The sequence below is a fragment of the Dendropsophus ebraccatus genome, chromosome 14 (assembly GCF_027789765.1).
Source record: "Dendropsophus ebraccatus isolate aDenEbr1 chromosome 14, aDenEbr1.pat, whole genome shotgun sequence".
In the NCBI taxonomy this organism is placed as follows: Eukaryota; Metazoa; Chordata; class Amphibia; order Anura; family Hylidae; genus Dendropsophus; species Dendropsophus ebraccatus.
In genome coordinates, this window is record NC_091467.1 from 52424594 (window position 1) to 52440333 (window position 15740).

Here is a 15740-nt window from a genome sequence, read left to right on the forward strand (position 1 = left end):
ACAGTATAGGCAAAACAGCTCTCTGATGCCAGCCTTTGGTGGAAGTTCTTGTTAGACTCCTAAAAGAAGCTTTAAGGTGCCCACACAACTTCAATAATTTTTGGCCAGCCCCATGCACATGAATGCTTGGTATGGCCTATGGGAAGGCGTGGGTAAGCTACCACTAGACTCTGGGTAAGCCACACTAGCTCTGGCACCGACATATCCCTTCAAGAACAAAGGGGTTGGACAGTGAAAATCTGTCACATCCCACTCCTATCTCCACAGATCTTACTGTGGAGACTCGGGAGGCCCCCATACTGTCAGCCGAACTTGCTGCTAGCAGAAGGTTTGGCCTATGATAGTATATAGTATATGGGGACCTTTAGAACATGACTGGGGATTTATTAAGCCAAGCCAGACACAACCCAGAAGGAGGAGTTACCCATTTTTAGAATTTATTTTGGAGTTGTTGCCCCTTCTCAGTACAGAGCAGGAGGCTTTATACCTGATTCATAAACTATAAGTAAATTATAAATGCATTTTATTGGTATTCAACCTCTTTATAATGTAACAGTGAGGTCCGTACCTGTATAAATCTACTGCAATCATTTATGTCAAATAAACCAAATAAGGTCCAAACCGGGAGAAGCCATTGTGTCATAGCAAATATACGGCCGCACTTTATTTTATAGTGACCTTAAAAAAAAATCTGAGCGAGCCTGCTACCGAGCCAAAGGAGAAAAGAAGGCCATTAATTTCCATGGACTTGTAACCTTAATTCAGCGTGATTTATCCTGCGGAGTGAGAGCGAACGTATAAATTTTATGTGAAATCCACCTTTCCATGTGTATTACATCTTCTGTCTCGAGAACAGAACCAGCTATTTCTCTAGTGCAGAGGTCAAACAAAGGCTGAGAACGAAGGACCTTGTTTTCTTTCTTACACAGTTAATAAAACGGATAAGGAACCGTAGTCGTCCTTTTGAAGATCTCTTTTAGTGAAAGTGTGGAGCCGACTTTTATCTGTGGCAGAAATTGCTGGAGATGGGAGATAACTGAAGACAGTAAAAAGGCAAAAGTCTACAGCAAGTGGTCAGGGACAGGACAGGAATGGCTTGTATGATGGTATATAATATATATGTAAAGAGTAACTTCTCCAGCCAGGACATTGTAACAGTGGTCTTCTGTATCGCCCTATGTATACACCAACTTGCTTTTTAGAATAACATTATCTAGGGTGGCATAAATGGCAGAATAAGCTCTCACATGTAGACATAAGGAGCAATTCTATTTTTTTCTTGACGTTATATAACTAATATATGGCATCTTCTCCACAGCAGACTGTCTCTGAAATGTTCAGTTTTCCCTGAGTTAGGGCCCTATTTCATGGAGTGATAATCGGCCAAATCGGCAATCGCTCCGTGTAATAGAGACAGTGATCAGCCGCTGAAACGATCGTCGTCTGATAGTTTTTTCAGGTCCAGACCTAAAACAACTGGTTGCCAACCATGCATCGCTATAACAATGCTTACGATTGCCCAAACAGGTGATACTTGTAGCTTCAGAGCAGCCTGTTTGAGCTGACAGGCCATTCAGCCAATCACTGGCTGGGACCGCCGTGTCCAGTGATTGGCTGAGCGGCCTGTAAGCGGCTCTGAAGCTACAGCGCATGGTGTCGGGACGCATACAGAGCACAGGAGAAGACCAGGAGCGCAGACAGGTAAAGTATTAACTATCTGGGCAAGGGCTGCACGGACATTGCTAACAACGTTTGTGCAGCCCTTGCTAAATGATTATTGGGCCGTGTAATCTGCCCAGTAAATCAGCACCGATCTAGCAGATTGTCACTCGTTTACAGTACTGATCGGGTCTTAATTGGGTCCTATTACATGTGTATGTCTTCATACACTGCACACACATAAGTGGGAATTCTGTACCACTATATATCTATAACACACCCACAGAAGTAGGAGGCTAGCTGCTATGATGTCTTCATACACTGCACACACAGAAGAGGGATGATGCTCCCCTATATAACACACCCTCAGAAGCAGGAGACTATAGCTGCTATGATGTCTTCATACACTGCACACACAGAAGAGGGATGATGCTCCCCTATATAACACACCCTCAGAAGCAGGAGACTATAGCTGCTATGATGTCTTCATACACTGCACACACAAAGTAGAAGAGACCCTGCTCCTCTATATCTCTATAGCACATCCTCAGAAGCAGGAGATGAGCTGCTATGATGTCTCCATACACTGCACACACAGAAAAGGGATCCTGCTCCCCTATATCTCTATAGCACATCCTCTGAAGCAGCTATGATGTCTCCATATACTGCACACACACAGAAGGGGGGATCCTGCCCCATCTTTACCACACACCCACAGAAGGAGGAGGCTAGCTGCTATGATGCCTCCATACATTGCACACACAGAAGAGAGACCTGCACCTTATATCTCTATAGCACATCCTCAAAAGCAGGACACTAGCTGCTATAATGTCTTCATACACTGCAAACACACAGAAGAGGAGATCCTGCCACCATATATCTTAATAACACACCCACACAAGCAGGAGGCTAGCTGCTATGATGTCTCCATACACTGCACACTAAGAAGGGGGATCCTGATCCCCTAAATCTTTATAGCACATCCTTAGAAGCCGGAGGCTAGCAGTTATGATGTCTCCATACACTGCACACATAGAAGAGGGGATCCTGCTTCTCTCTATCTCTATAGCACATCCCCAGACGCAGGAGACTGCTATGATGTCTCTATACACGGCACAAACAAGTAAAAATTCTGCACTCTATATCTTTAGGAAACACCCTCAAAAATGGGAGACTAGCTACAAAGATGTACATATATGCAGAAGGTCCTGATTTCCTAAACCTTTATTGCAAACCCTAAGAAGCACCAGCAGCATGAAGAACATTACAGAGCTGTGCTGAGCAGGTAAGCTGTGAATCCACAGCACTAAAGGGTTCAGCAGCTTCTGTGTCACTCTGCCTCACTCTGCAGCTGTACTGTGTCACATTAGGTAACATAACCCTATTGTTCCCATTTCTGCCATCCATCAAATGTGTATTGTGGATTTACCCTATCTCTCTCAATGGCAAATGTCAGGAAAGAGAAGGATTGGCCATGTCAGATTTCAACTACCTCAATACTTCTGTTCTAGAAGAAATAAGCTGCCACTAGAGATCTATGGCAGCTACAGCTACTTTATCCCTCTCTCTATTCAGATTTGCTGAGCGTGCATGAGTATCAGGAGAGATAGCTGTTGGCCAGACAAGTGTTCAGCCATCTGTACCGTATGACCCGCTTTGGACACTTTACCACTGAATAAAAAAAGACGTTACAAAAAGAACGTTGCCTGAAATGAGCAATTTATCAAATTGGTTCTTATGATAAATCTGAAAGCTGAAAAAAATAGAATAATTTACATGAAAAAGGTGCACTGGGAATGGTGCCACTGGTATTCATCATCTGGTTGTGCCACATTATCACGCTTTATTCACAAGTGGAACTAATTGCACTTAAGGTAATAGAAAGGAAGGAATCAATATTTGGCAATTCTTCAATTGTCTTTGTTTTGAAGGGAAATGTTTTTGAGTTTTTTTTCTTTTATGCTTTTTATTCTCCAGGTTGGTCACGCATCGCAGTTAGTAGTCTCCAGTACAGACTGAAGTTTGGACATTCTTTTGATTATCAATGGCATCGAGGATTTTGGTTAGGAAACAAATCCCATTGAAGCCCTGATTCCATTTCAAGGCTTTCCAGAGAATGCAAATCAATGTAAGTAGTCCACGATTGTCACCTGGACCTTGTCTCACCACCTTTTGCTTCTTGTGCGAGATGCTACAACCTCTTTGAGGATATGGGGTCTTCTTCTCCTGAGGTTAAGCACACTGTATTCGACCTTATAGTCTCTAACTACAAAAAGTGCCAGTCTTGTTCTTTGTCCCTTTGAGCATTGTGAGGAGAAGCCCCCTCTCTGCACATATCCGCTCACTAGAGTGAGCATAGACATCAGGCTCTAAGTGTTCCAGGAAAGTTCACAATTTTAGGCACGAGGCAGCGCGCAACATGAGTCCTGATGGAGAGGAACACCGAGTCCAGACTGTGGGTTCAGCGTTGGACTAAAGTGATACTCATCTGAAATATATTTTAGCTCGTAAGACCCGGCTACGATTTCATCTGCTTGGCTTTGACCCTATAAATGAAACAGAAAAATACATGAGACTGATGATTCCCAGACTGGAAGACCTCCAGCCCAACAAGTAACTGGAAAACCAATCTGAAGTCATGTAAGATGCCCAATAAGTTCCATCCTACAGACAGACTACCATTGGTTATCACATTAAATCTAGGGTATATTATATAGCTATATTAATGACTCTCATCCCATCTTACCTGAGAACCTATTGACTGTCCTGGATACTGTGTAGATAGGGATGGCTCTGTTTTTAATACCGGAGTGGTGTCTGTTGTAACTGATGATGGAGAGTTGTTGGTTGAAGTGTTCAGCCCTGGAAAAGATGCCACCATGATACGACTACTGATGTGAATTGTGATAAATGTTAAGAAAGATGAAGGCAACAATAAATGCAATGTTAGAAGACAATTTAAAGAATCTATCACTTTTCCTGTCTCTTATGTTAGCCACACATTTTAGATAGTTATTCATCTGACGGCGGTCTCTCTGAATATCCTCATACACACTAAGCTAGGCCATATGTGCATGTGACCTGGATGGGCTTTTCTTCTCAAGTCGAGTTGGATTCATTGGATGGATGGAGTGACAACATTGTCTGAACTCAATCTGAGGTGTGTATTCCTGTCTATATCAATCTGAGGTGTGTATTCCTGTCTATATCAATCTGAGGTGTGTATACCTGTCTATATCAATCTGAGGTGTGTATACCTGTCTATATCGAAATATGTCTATAAAGAACATGTCCATATCAATAGAAGTCTTAAGGCCCTATTACGCGATACTGTTACGGCCGATAATCGTCTTGTGTAATAGAACACGACGATCAGCCGACATGAACGATGTCGGCTGATTGTTGTAGTCGTTTGTCTTTCAACATGTTGAAATATATATAGCAAATATATATATATATATATATATATATATATATATATATATATATATATATATGTAGCAACGATCTGCTGCCGTCCCCCCGCGGAACAGGAGCGGTGGCAGCAGACCGCTGCTATCCGCTATGGGCTGCCCGGATGAGCTAGCGATCACTCAGCCCATAGCAGCTCCCCGCCGCCCTTCCCGCACTCACCTTCTCGCTGTCTACACGTGTAATAGCGGCGGCAGCAAGCAGGGAAGAAAGGAGCAAGTGAGCACTGACAGCGCTCGTTTGCTCCTCAATGTCGCCCTGTGTAATAGGGGCTTTAGTGGTATAGATCTATAGGCACACTTATATCTATATACAGTAATTATAAAGAACATACCTATATTTGTATAGAATATTCCCATATCATTAGAAGCCTGTATAATATATATGGCATGCTTATATCTATATTTAAAGGACATACCTATATCTGTAAAGAACACACCTATATCAATAGCCTTAATTTATAGATGATATTGGGAAATTTATCAAACATGGTGTAAAGTGAAACTGGCCCAGTCGCCCCTAGTAACCAATCAGATTCCACCTTTCATTTTCCAAAGAATCTGTGAGGAATGAAAGGTGGAATCTGATTGGTTGCTAGGGGCAACTGAGCCAGTTTCAAGTTACACCTTGTTTTATAAATCTCCCCCATGGGGTCTATGAAATTCCTCCCTATCTAGAAGTCGCTTAGTCTTTTATTACCTGTTGTTTTCCCTTTAATATTTTTGGGTTTCCTCTTTCGAGTCTGAATACTTTCCTTCTTCATGGCTAATGGACGAGGGACCTAGACAGGGACAGAAGAGCGGGTCCTAGTTATACTTTGTGTTGTCATGTAACTAAATATTTCAAACAGTGGTCCTTACTCTGTGCTTACCCCATGTAGCTTCATGTACAGGCCACACGCATTACACACAGGTTCTCCCTCTGAGTTTCGCCTCCATAACGTTGTAGTGGTTGTGTGGCAATTTGTACAGCAAAGTCCAGCACGTCTGGAGGAAGACTGTAATGAGAAAGAAGAAAGCGGGTCAGGATAAAACTATATGGCTAGTCTGCTGATTGTTGTTTTTTATGTTGTTTTGTTGTTGTTGTTTTAGCTAGGATCAAGGTGAAACACAGATTTCAAAATCAAAAATTTCCTCCACTCATTACTGCCCTCTGCTGTGTAATGCATTTTATATGAGTGGGGGAAGGAAAGTGACAACTCTGATTTCAGAAAAATAGTTGTCACTTTTCAAGCCTTTTCCTCGCTATAAAATACTATGAAATGTGTGGACCTGAAAAATTCTAACTTATAATTGCTCTGTAAACACACAGCGGTCAGTAAGAGCAAGTCAAAGTAGATTGTTTTTGGCTTCCTCAGAGATCACAGAGAAATAAACCATTAGAACTTAATGTACTTGTCCATCAGACGATTTCGTTTCTCCATGAGAAACTGGAAAAAATGATGGTGGGAAGGGAAAAAAGAGAAAGAAAAATCCCCGTAACGTTCCTGTAACACTCTAACACCTAATTTTTCTATGTGATTTTGCTATGGCAACACTAAGAAACATTGTGACCCTAAACAATGGGGCGATGCTAGTACATTAACTATGAGATCTTTGTTCCTTTTGCCAAATGCAAGAGAAATTAGAGCAACACATAGAAGACTATATGACTGAATTGTATTGACCTTGGGGATGGAGAATAATAAGATTTCATGACACCTTATAATAAGATCTAATGAGTTAACATTGTTCTATAGACATTAAAGGGGAACTATCAGCAGGTTAGACGAACCAAAGCTGCTGATAGCCCCCTATAGCGCCCGGGATGCTGAGGAGGAAGGTGCTCCTAACAGTGCCCATGGCCGAAGATTACACCAACTAACAGCACGGGACCATCACGGGACCAACAGCACGGGACCTTCCTCCTCAGCATCCCAGCGCTATAGGGGGCTATCAGCAGGTTAGATTCGTCTAACCTGCTGATAGTTCCACTTTCAATGTTGGTTGGAATCTAATACTGTAGCCATTTGGACTTATTGATAGTCTCATCATAATATGGTCTGAAGTGTTCACCTTGGCTTTTATGCTTTAATGCTTTTATAGCAGCTGAGGTTTATGTTATGATGTCCTGCAGCAGAGGTGTGTATTATAATGTACTGCGGCAGGTGAGGTGTGTATTATGATGCTTTGCAGCAGCTGAGGTGTGTATTATGATGCTTTGCAGCAGCTGAGTTGTGTATTATGATGCTTTGCAGCAGCTGAGGTGTGTGTTATAATGTTCTGCAGCAGCTGAGGTGTGTATTATGATGCTTTGCAGCAGCTGAGGTGTGTGTTATAATGTTCTGCAGCAGCTGAGGTGTGTATTATGATGCTTTGCAGCAGCTGAGGTGTGTATTATAATGTTCTGCAGCAGCTGAGGTGTGTATTGCAATGTTCTGCAGCAGCTGAGGTGTGCATTATAATGTTCTGAGGCAGCTGAGATGTGTAATATGAGGTTCTGCAGCAGCTGAGGTATGTATTATAATGTTTACAAAAGAGAAGAAGTATCTTACAAAAGTGATCTGCAGCGTCACTTGTCTCTATATTTTTGCTATGTTCAGTAATCAGAATACAATGGGTTTGCATATATTGTTTACAGACATGTTAAAGGGACATTTCCATTGTATTATCAACAGTAGGTGACCTGGTGCAGAAAGGTTATGTAAGGATAACATGTGATTTATGCTGTGTTTTTCAATTAGGGTTGAGGTTAGAGGTTAGTTATGTTTTTCATTTTTTTTCTCAAATTTGTTAATGTTAATAAAAAAAAAGTTTAGAAATTTCTGCTATAGATTCTTCCTACAACTACAAGTGATTTTAATATCCCTCTGGGTGGGTGTGTTATAGACCTCATGGTGCACGGCTCCGCAGCTAGGTAATGGATAATGTAATGATGTTTATTTCTTTTCTTTATCTTAAAAGGTCTGCAATACTTCCCTGCCCTACGAAGGGTTAAGTCATCATTTGCTGGCAGCTCCAGAGCTGGAGACAGGCAGAGAAAGGCAGAGTCTCCATTAGCTGCTTCCAAAAATATTGTCTCTGAAAATGTTCCTCCCTAAATCCTAAATCTTGAGCGCTAGTGATGGACGATTGCAAGGCCCAGGGGCTTGTCAAGGACAGGAGAAGAACGATATTTTACTCCTAATTTCCTCTCAGTTTACTTTAAGCAAATGGGGCTGGTCACATTTCCCTGGCAACGTTCTGACCTTGTCTGGAAGAACCTCCGTCTCAAACTTTGAACTGTGCGGTTTATTTATATAGAAGTGAACGGCGCAATGTTACATCAAATGGAGGAGGCTCGCTCGCTTTACTGTTTTATCTCCGGCTTTGGGGGGGTAATTATATGTGTATGTATGGGGAAATAAAAGTTTTATCATCTGCCGGAAAAAAATTACGCACTTGTGGCCATCTCTACTTGTGTCGGTACCGTGGTCTCTGCTAAAGACGTTGGTCAGTCTATGAAGCACATTACACTCTATGGCTAGTTTCACACACTATCTTTTATTGGCTGTTTGACCTCCGTCTTTTTGGACGTCAATCATTTTGAGGCCAAATAACGTCCATGGCTTCAAAATAACAAATGTTATTTGGCCCCAAAAAGATGGACGTCAAACCTAGTCTGCTAGGGAATTTTTCATCTGTTCAGGATCTTGTCCTGCATTACACAGAAAGCCTTTCGATATGAATAGACAATGTGGTGGTGGTGCAGGGAAATCACAGACTATAGGTGGCTATACATGTTCAATAACTGTTGGCAGAACACTCATTTGGTTGACAGTTTTCCCTCCTGGCTTCCCCATACACATGAATATGTGGCACAGCCAAATCTTTAAGGGAAAGGGAGGAGTAAGCAACAGCCAGACTGCTCTGACGCCAGCTTATATCTCCCAGAACAATAGGGCCAGGCGGCAAAAACTCAGCTAACAGGTTCTGCTGACTTTAGGGTAAGGCGTATGGGCACCTTTACTGCCAGGTTTCCCCACAGATTACAGGTGATCGTTGAGGATCATGTCAAAGACACTGTCCAAATTGGAGAACCTCCATAAGAGCCCTTTTACACAGATCAATGGGCTCCAGATAATGAGCACCGATCCCTGTGATCAGGACTTTATTACAGAGCCCTTAGATGACTAGAGTTGTCTGGCTGTTTGAATGATCAAGTGATCGCACAGGGAAACGTAGAGCCATTAGCAATGATTTTATTATATTAGCCGATGAATGTCTGTCTTCTCATTCATTGGCTGATTTCAGGCTCTTTTACACAGGCTGATTATCGGGATTGAGCATCCATACAAATATCGGTTCACCCCAATTAACAATCCATGTAAAAGGGTCTAAATACATGGGCGGAAAGACAGATCCAATACAATGCGTTTTTGGCGGCCAAACCCAGTGCTCACAGCAGGGTCAGGCGTAAGCAGAGTGAATGGAGCTTTCCTGACCTTCCACCAACAGAAGTTGTTGTTGGATATAGGGGTCAGTGGTCATGGAATATCACTGCCCAACCTCATTGTTCTCAGAGATAAGCCGCAGCCAGAGGAGCCTGGCTGCAGCTCAACCCTCAGCTTCTCATAGAGAACACTGAAATGCTTGGTCAAACTTTCCTGGGAGGATGGGAGAGATAGTGGTCGGACAAAATGTTCACTGACAGTTCTTGAAGGTGTATGGCCACCTTTATAATGGCACTGCCAGGTATCCATTATTACTACTTGCTTTCATTCATGTGACAGATTGGAGCAATAAAAGAATCCAGTATTTAAAAAAAAAAAAAAAAAAAACTAGAATACCTCTATAGACTGTACTATTCAATGGCAACAAAACCACTGGATGGCTGATGGAAGCGCTCATATTGCAAATCTGAACAGATCCTTAGGCCTTGGTGACACTGACTGACTCTGATTTTCAGGGATCTATGACCAATCTCCTCCACGTTGACTTATACTGTCAGTTTTGTTTTACTTTTTTTTTTTATCTTAAGGCCTTAGTCACACGTCCTGTGAAGTTGTCCGTGATCATAGACAACATTATAGCCCATTGCTTCCTATTGAGTTACTCACACATTCCATTTTTTTCATGGATCTGCAATCCGTTCTGTAAAAATATAGGACATGTCAACTCAGACAAAATTACGGATTCCCCAATGAAAAAACACGGATGTGATGTAATCAGTATAATTTTAAAAACTTGAAACAGATCTGTTAAAAACACGGACACTGATGCAAAAAGGGATGCAATTACGGATGTTTTTTCACAGATCAGAGAGGCAGATTGCGGACTTCATCTACGGATCTTGAAAGTCATTGAACGTGTGAATAAGGCCTAAGGGTAGCCTGCCCTAACCATGTGTAGCCACAGTGGACTGAGCCAGATCTGTCCCTGATAAGTCCTGCCAGAATTGACAGGTTCATCTGATTTCCACTTCTGCTTAGGGATATGTTTACTTTTATGTTTAAAGGTGTTATGCCACAATTTATCACCTATACTGTGAACTTACTACCTAAACGATGGGCGTCCAAATACTGGGACCACCACCAATCACAAGAACGACAATCTCTTGTTCCCATAGTGAATAAAGCAGCAGCACACAAACTCAGCTACATCTCTATTTATTTTCTATGGGACTTCTGAGCATAGCCAAGTACAGTGCCTGGTTTAGTGGGAACAAAGAGAGTTAATGGAGAGGTGGCCGAGCATGTGCACTGCTGCTTCATTCACATGGAAGGACAAGGGACCACCATTCTCATGGTCAGTGGGGCCCCAGCAGCTAGACTTTTAGTATTCACATATCTTCTTTAACAATAGCCTAGTGGTATGTATGGCAAATTATATTTCCTATCCAGCATGGGGAGGGCAGGATCCCCGAAGCCTGGACATAAATATACAGCTATAAATGAATTGTGTACTGAAAACATAACTCAATGTCCAAGAACCCTCTGCGAATGACCTTCCGATTATATCCCCTCCCCTATAAAGTAGCTGGAAGGTCATTGGTCTCCATGCACGGTATAGGGCCATTAGTCAGGCCGGATCATGTGAAGATCTCATCTGAGATATTATTATTCTCCACTTGGAATTGATTTACATTAATACGTTTGATTGCCAAAAACATTTCCAAAGTAAAAAATCATTTCCTATGAAGAGATCTCAAATGTCATAGATATAGAAGACGAGCAGCGGGGGCCGAAACTCCAAAGGCTTTATTCCTAATAGGATGATGAGATGGCTGGATACAGCTATAGGAAGCATTGCTGCAACCCCCGACTCAATGTACACTGTCTGCAGCTGGGATCACACATGTACCAATGTATGGATAATTCATTGTAGGAAGGATCCAGTAAGCTGGGTAAGGGGGAAGATCAGACACAAGGTTTGATGGTGGGAAGAGCAATGTAAAAGATCATATTACTATAAAAGCATGAGATGCTTGGGACAGAATAGCTGTATTTTATTCATCCATCTTCCCAAAAAGAAGGAATTAAAACTTATCCACTAGAAGGTGCCAAAACAAAAACAGAAAGTTTCTTTTTTAGGCCGAGTTAACACGCTGTAAGACAGCGGCCGTCACAGAATGGCCGCTGTCTGTGAAGTTCCCCCCCAGCCGGTACTGCAGTGCCAGCCAGATTAACTTAATTTCTTTTGAATTAGAATGTGGGCACATTCGGGTGTGCCCACATTCCAATTAACCATAGCTGACAATGTAAAGTGCACCCAGAGCCGCACTTTACATTGTCTGCACAGTCAATTTTGTGCGGCTGCTTTTCAATGAAAAGCGGCCGCACAAAATTGACATGTCAGTTTTTTGTGTGGCTGCATGGAATCCTGTCTGGAATGTATACAGTGTGTAGACATTCTGGCCGGGATCCCATAGTAATGAAATTGATTGGCTGCTGTCATTAAACAACGGCCATTGTTTCAAACCTGCAACAATGGCCGCTGTTTAATGAATATATATTTTGTGTGAACTTAGAATTTAACAGTGCAAAAGTAGCCTAATAAAAATAAACGTAATATATAAAGTGGGTATTGTTATAGATATGTTGAATGTGTGTGGTGTCCCACCACGGGTGTTTCTTGTCTGACACCTGTTGCAAAAGCTTTTTACTCCAAAGTAAGGTGGTGATGAGGTTGTATGTGAGTTTCACCACCAGATGTCAGTGTTTATAACTTTGTATGTATATGTTGCACAGCTGTAAGTCACTATAGGGTTACTGTTTTTGTTATGTGATTCTGTAAACCAATAGAGGATACTCTTTCCCTTCTACCTATGTCTATTCTCCTTTCTTTGCACACTCTCTTCTCCACTATTTACTGACTCTTGCACACCCTGTAGGAAGTAGTGACTTGGGGAGAGTAAGTGTGACCAGACATCCCTGCTGAATTTAGCCAGGGCCTGGCTCTGCCAGGTTCCCTGTCTCGGACAGACCAGCTGTGGCAGTGGACAGACACACGTGCAAGGAGAACACAGAGACTTTCTTTCTACAAGCTTTAAAGGACAAGTGCATTGAAAAACTTTTTCCCAGTAATTGAAGCACATTACAAAGTTATATAACTCTGTAATGTGCTTCAATCACCTATCTGCCTCCCTTCCCTGTCTTTTCCCCCCTCCACCCCCCACCAGGAAGTGTCCTAACTCACACAGACCTATTTACTGTCATCACTGTCACCAAGCTCTTCTCTCAGCTCCTTCTCCTGTTACAGCAGCCCCCCCTCCTCCCCTACCCTGTCAGGTGACTCAGCTTGCTCAGCTCCCATTGGCTGAACAACTGCAAGCCATCACTTGGACTGGGGAGGGGAGGCTGCTGTAAAAGGACCTAGAGCAGTCCTCCTGCTGATGACTCATCCTCACAAGAAGGAGCTGCCTGGTGACGGTGACGACAGTCATTAGGTCTGTGTGAGTTAGGACACTTCCTGGTGGGGGGTGGAGGGGGGAAAAGACAGGGGAGGGAGGCAGATAGGTGATTGAAGCATATTTGTCAGGGCCCCCGGGAACAAAGACACATGACAAGTGGGCCCTATGGCTAAGACCCCCCACGCTGTCCCTACCTGCTTGCAAAGCAGGCCCTAAACGACCGTCCGCAACTGGGCGGCGTTCCCTACGCTGCAGTAAGTGCAAACACAAAACAAGATGAGACAAACTAACACAATAAAGAATAGTCGGCGGGCAAGGTTGGCAACAAACGGGCAGCAGAAGTACAGAGTCAGAATCCACAAGCAAAGTCAAGGTCACGAAATCCAGGTCAGAAACACTAATAAACATGGAACGGAGATACAAGGAAAAGGTACAAGGAACTAAACGCAATAACAGACAGTAAACAAGGTACACGGTGAAACAGAAACCAGAGACAATAACCAGGTAACTAGAGGACAAGGCAAGGAACACTGAACCAAAAGACAAAGGCAAGAAACAAGCAAAGGGATCAGGAACTAGGAATACAGACAAACTGAGGAAAGGCAGGATCTAGCTGACAGACAAGCTGAACAACACTATCAAGAGCACTGAGTGAAGGGAGAGGCACAGGTATAAGGGATCAGAAGTCCCGGACTCCAAGCAGATAGGCTGAGCAGGAGAAACACACAAGAGAATCACAGAAAACCAGAGGTGAGGAGACCTATCCATCACAACACAGCAGACACAATTAGTGAACAGACCACAGCAAGGAAGGTGCAGGGAGAACTAAGAAAACATGGACCGGAACACAGAAGACATAAGCAGAAAACACAGTAAAACAAGGAACGGATCATGGCCAAAAGCGCAGTCTTTGGCGCAGAGGTCGAAACTTTGCAGCAGAGGGTGGCACTGATGCCTTTTCAGGCACAATCATGACAATATTACAGAGTTATATAACTTTGTAATATGCTTCAATTACTGGGAAAAAGGTTTTCATGGCACTTGTCTTTTAAGTACAGATACTATGCAGTGTTAGGCCACTAAAGGAGGAAACGTTGGAGATCACCCCAGCCCATGCCAAGAACCTTTTTATTGCAGGGCGGTATCCTAGGACAGAGGAACTGACCCGGATAGAGCAAAGCAACCGTAACCAAGGTCTATGTACTCTATCCCGCAGTGCAGGTGAAAACAGGACACCCTCGGACACTTAGCTTCGCCCAACCCTTGTAGGATGGGTACCACGACACTGCAGGCCATTAGGTGGTTTAGTGACAATAAGGTCGAAAGACGGGCACAAGTGTACTCTTCTCAAGTCTTCTTCTCTTCAGTACTCTTCTCTCAAGTTCCAGCAGAGCACATTACTACTTTGGGTTGGGGCTCTACCGACAAACTCTCTAAACTCCTCTACTCACCTCAACGCTAAGCTACACCTCCACTGCTACTCTACCTCAGCACTTCAAGTATCTCCCAGCACAGATTCAGTGAGGTCAAGTCTATATCATAGAAGTTATCCATTACCAATTTATCCTGTATTATCAGAGACTATCAGTAAAACTCCTTTATTTATTCTACTGGGACTCAATGATCATTACACCAGCACCTACACACACCGGCTACACCTTCCTTGGGTTATTCTTCCCTTTCTGTGGGTGGCAGTACAGACAGTCTGGCTGGGTCATCTTCCCACTCCGGACCACTGTGACAAGAGCCCAAGGGACCCATCACAACCCGGCAGGTCACCAGCCATTGGGAAACAATATAGCCAGCCATAACATAAAAGCAGGTGTAACACTCATCCTGTCTGCTGAACTAGCACTGGCGTCACTGGCGACTATACCATCACTGGCTGAGCTATATCCCAACCACCGACATAACATCATCACAGTGGTTGGGCACCACATATGAATAAATAGATTGTCATTTATTATTTACAGCATTTGATGAATGCCATACAAAAAGAAGGGTGGAACTGCCATGTCTTTCCATTTACAACAAAAATGGACATTGGCAGAGGTGGCAGCAGAGAGCACTGTGTCAGACTGGAAATAATACACCACTTCTTGCAGTACATACAGCAGCTGATAAGTACTAGAAGACCTTTTCTGACTTTACTGAAAGAGTTTTTTCAATAGAAGTAAATTACAAATCTCTGACACTTTCTGGCATCAGTTCATTTGAAAGAATTTTTTTAATGAACTACCCCTTTAATAATGGCCGTCATTATAAAAGAAAGTAAGGGTCCGTTTAAACATAAAGATTATCTGACAGATTATCTGGCAAATATTTGAAGCCAAAGCCAGAAATGGATTTGAAAAGAGGAAAAATCTCAGGCTTTCCTTTATGACCTCATCTCTGTTTATAGTCTGTTCCTGGCTTTGGCTTCAAATCTTTGGCAGATAATCTGTCAAATAATCTTTCTGTGTAAATAGACTCAAATGGTGTGTTTACACAGGCAGATTTATCTGACAGATTTTGGAAGCCAAAGTCAGGGATGGATTTGAAAAGAGCAGAAATCTCAGTCTATCCTTTATGACCCATTCCCTGTTTATGGTCTGTTCCTGGCTTTGGCTTAAAAAATCTGTCAGATAAATCTGCCTGTGTAAATGCACCATAAATTTTGCATATAAAAAAGAGCCTGTGAGACCATAGCCTTAAAGTAAATCTGCCAGCCCAACCTCTCAGCTTTCAGCTCAAAGTCTACT

The 15740-nt window shown here is 42.8% G+C and overlaps 1 protein-coding gene across 1 annotated transcript in view; it reads right to left on the reverse strand.

The window, feature by feature from the left end:
* Positions 1 to 3361: 3361 nt before the first annotated feature.
* Positions 3362 to 15740, reverse strand: part of GATA5 (GATA binding protein 5) — a 40483-nt gene continuing 28104 nt past the window's right edge. Inside the window, exons 5-8 of the mRNA XM_069952150.1 lie at positions 6002 to 6127; positions 5830 to 5911; positions 4406 to 4521; positions 3362 to 4205 (exon numbers count right to left, since the gene is read on the reverse strand). Coding sequence (XP_069808251.1) covers positions 4056 to 4205; positions 4406 to 4521; positions 5830 to 5911; positions 6002 to 6127 — 474 coding nt within the window. The 3' untranslated portion in view covers positions 3362 to 4055. The remainder of the gene's footprint in view (positions 4206 to 4405; positions 4522 to 5829; positions 5912 to 6001; positions 6128 to 15740) is intronic.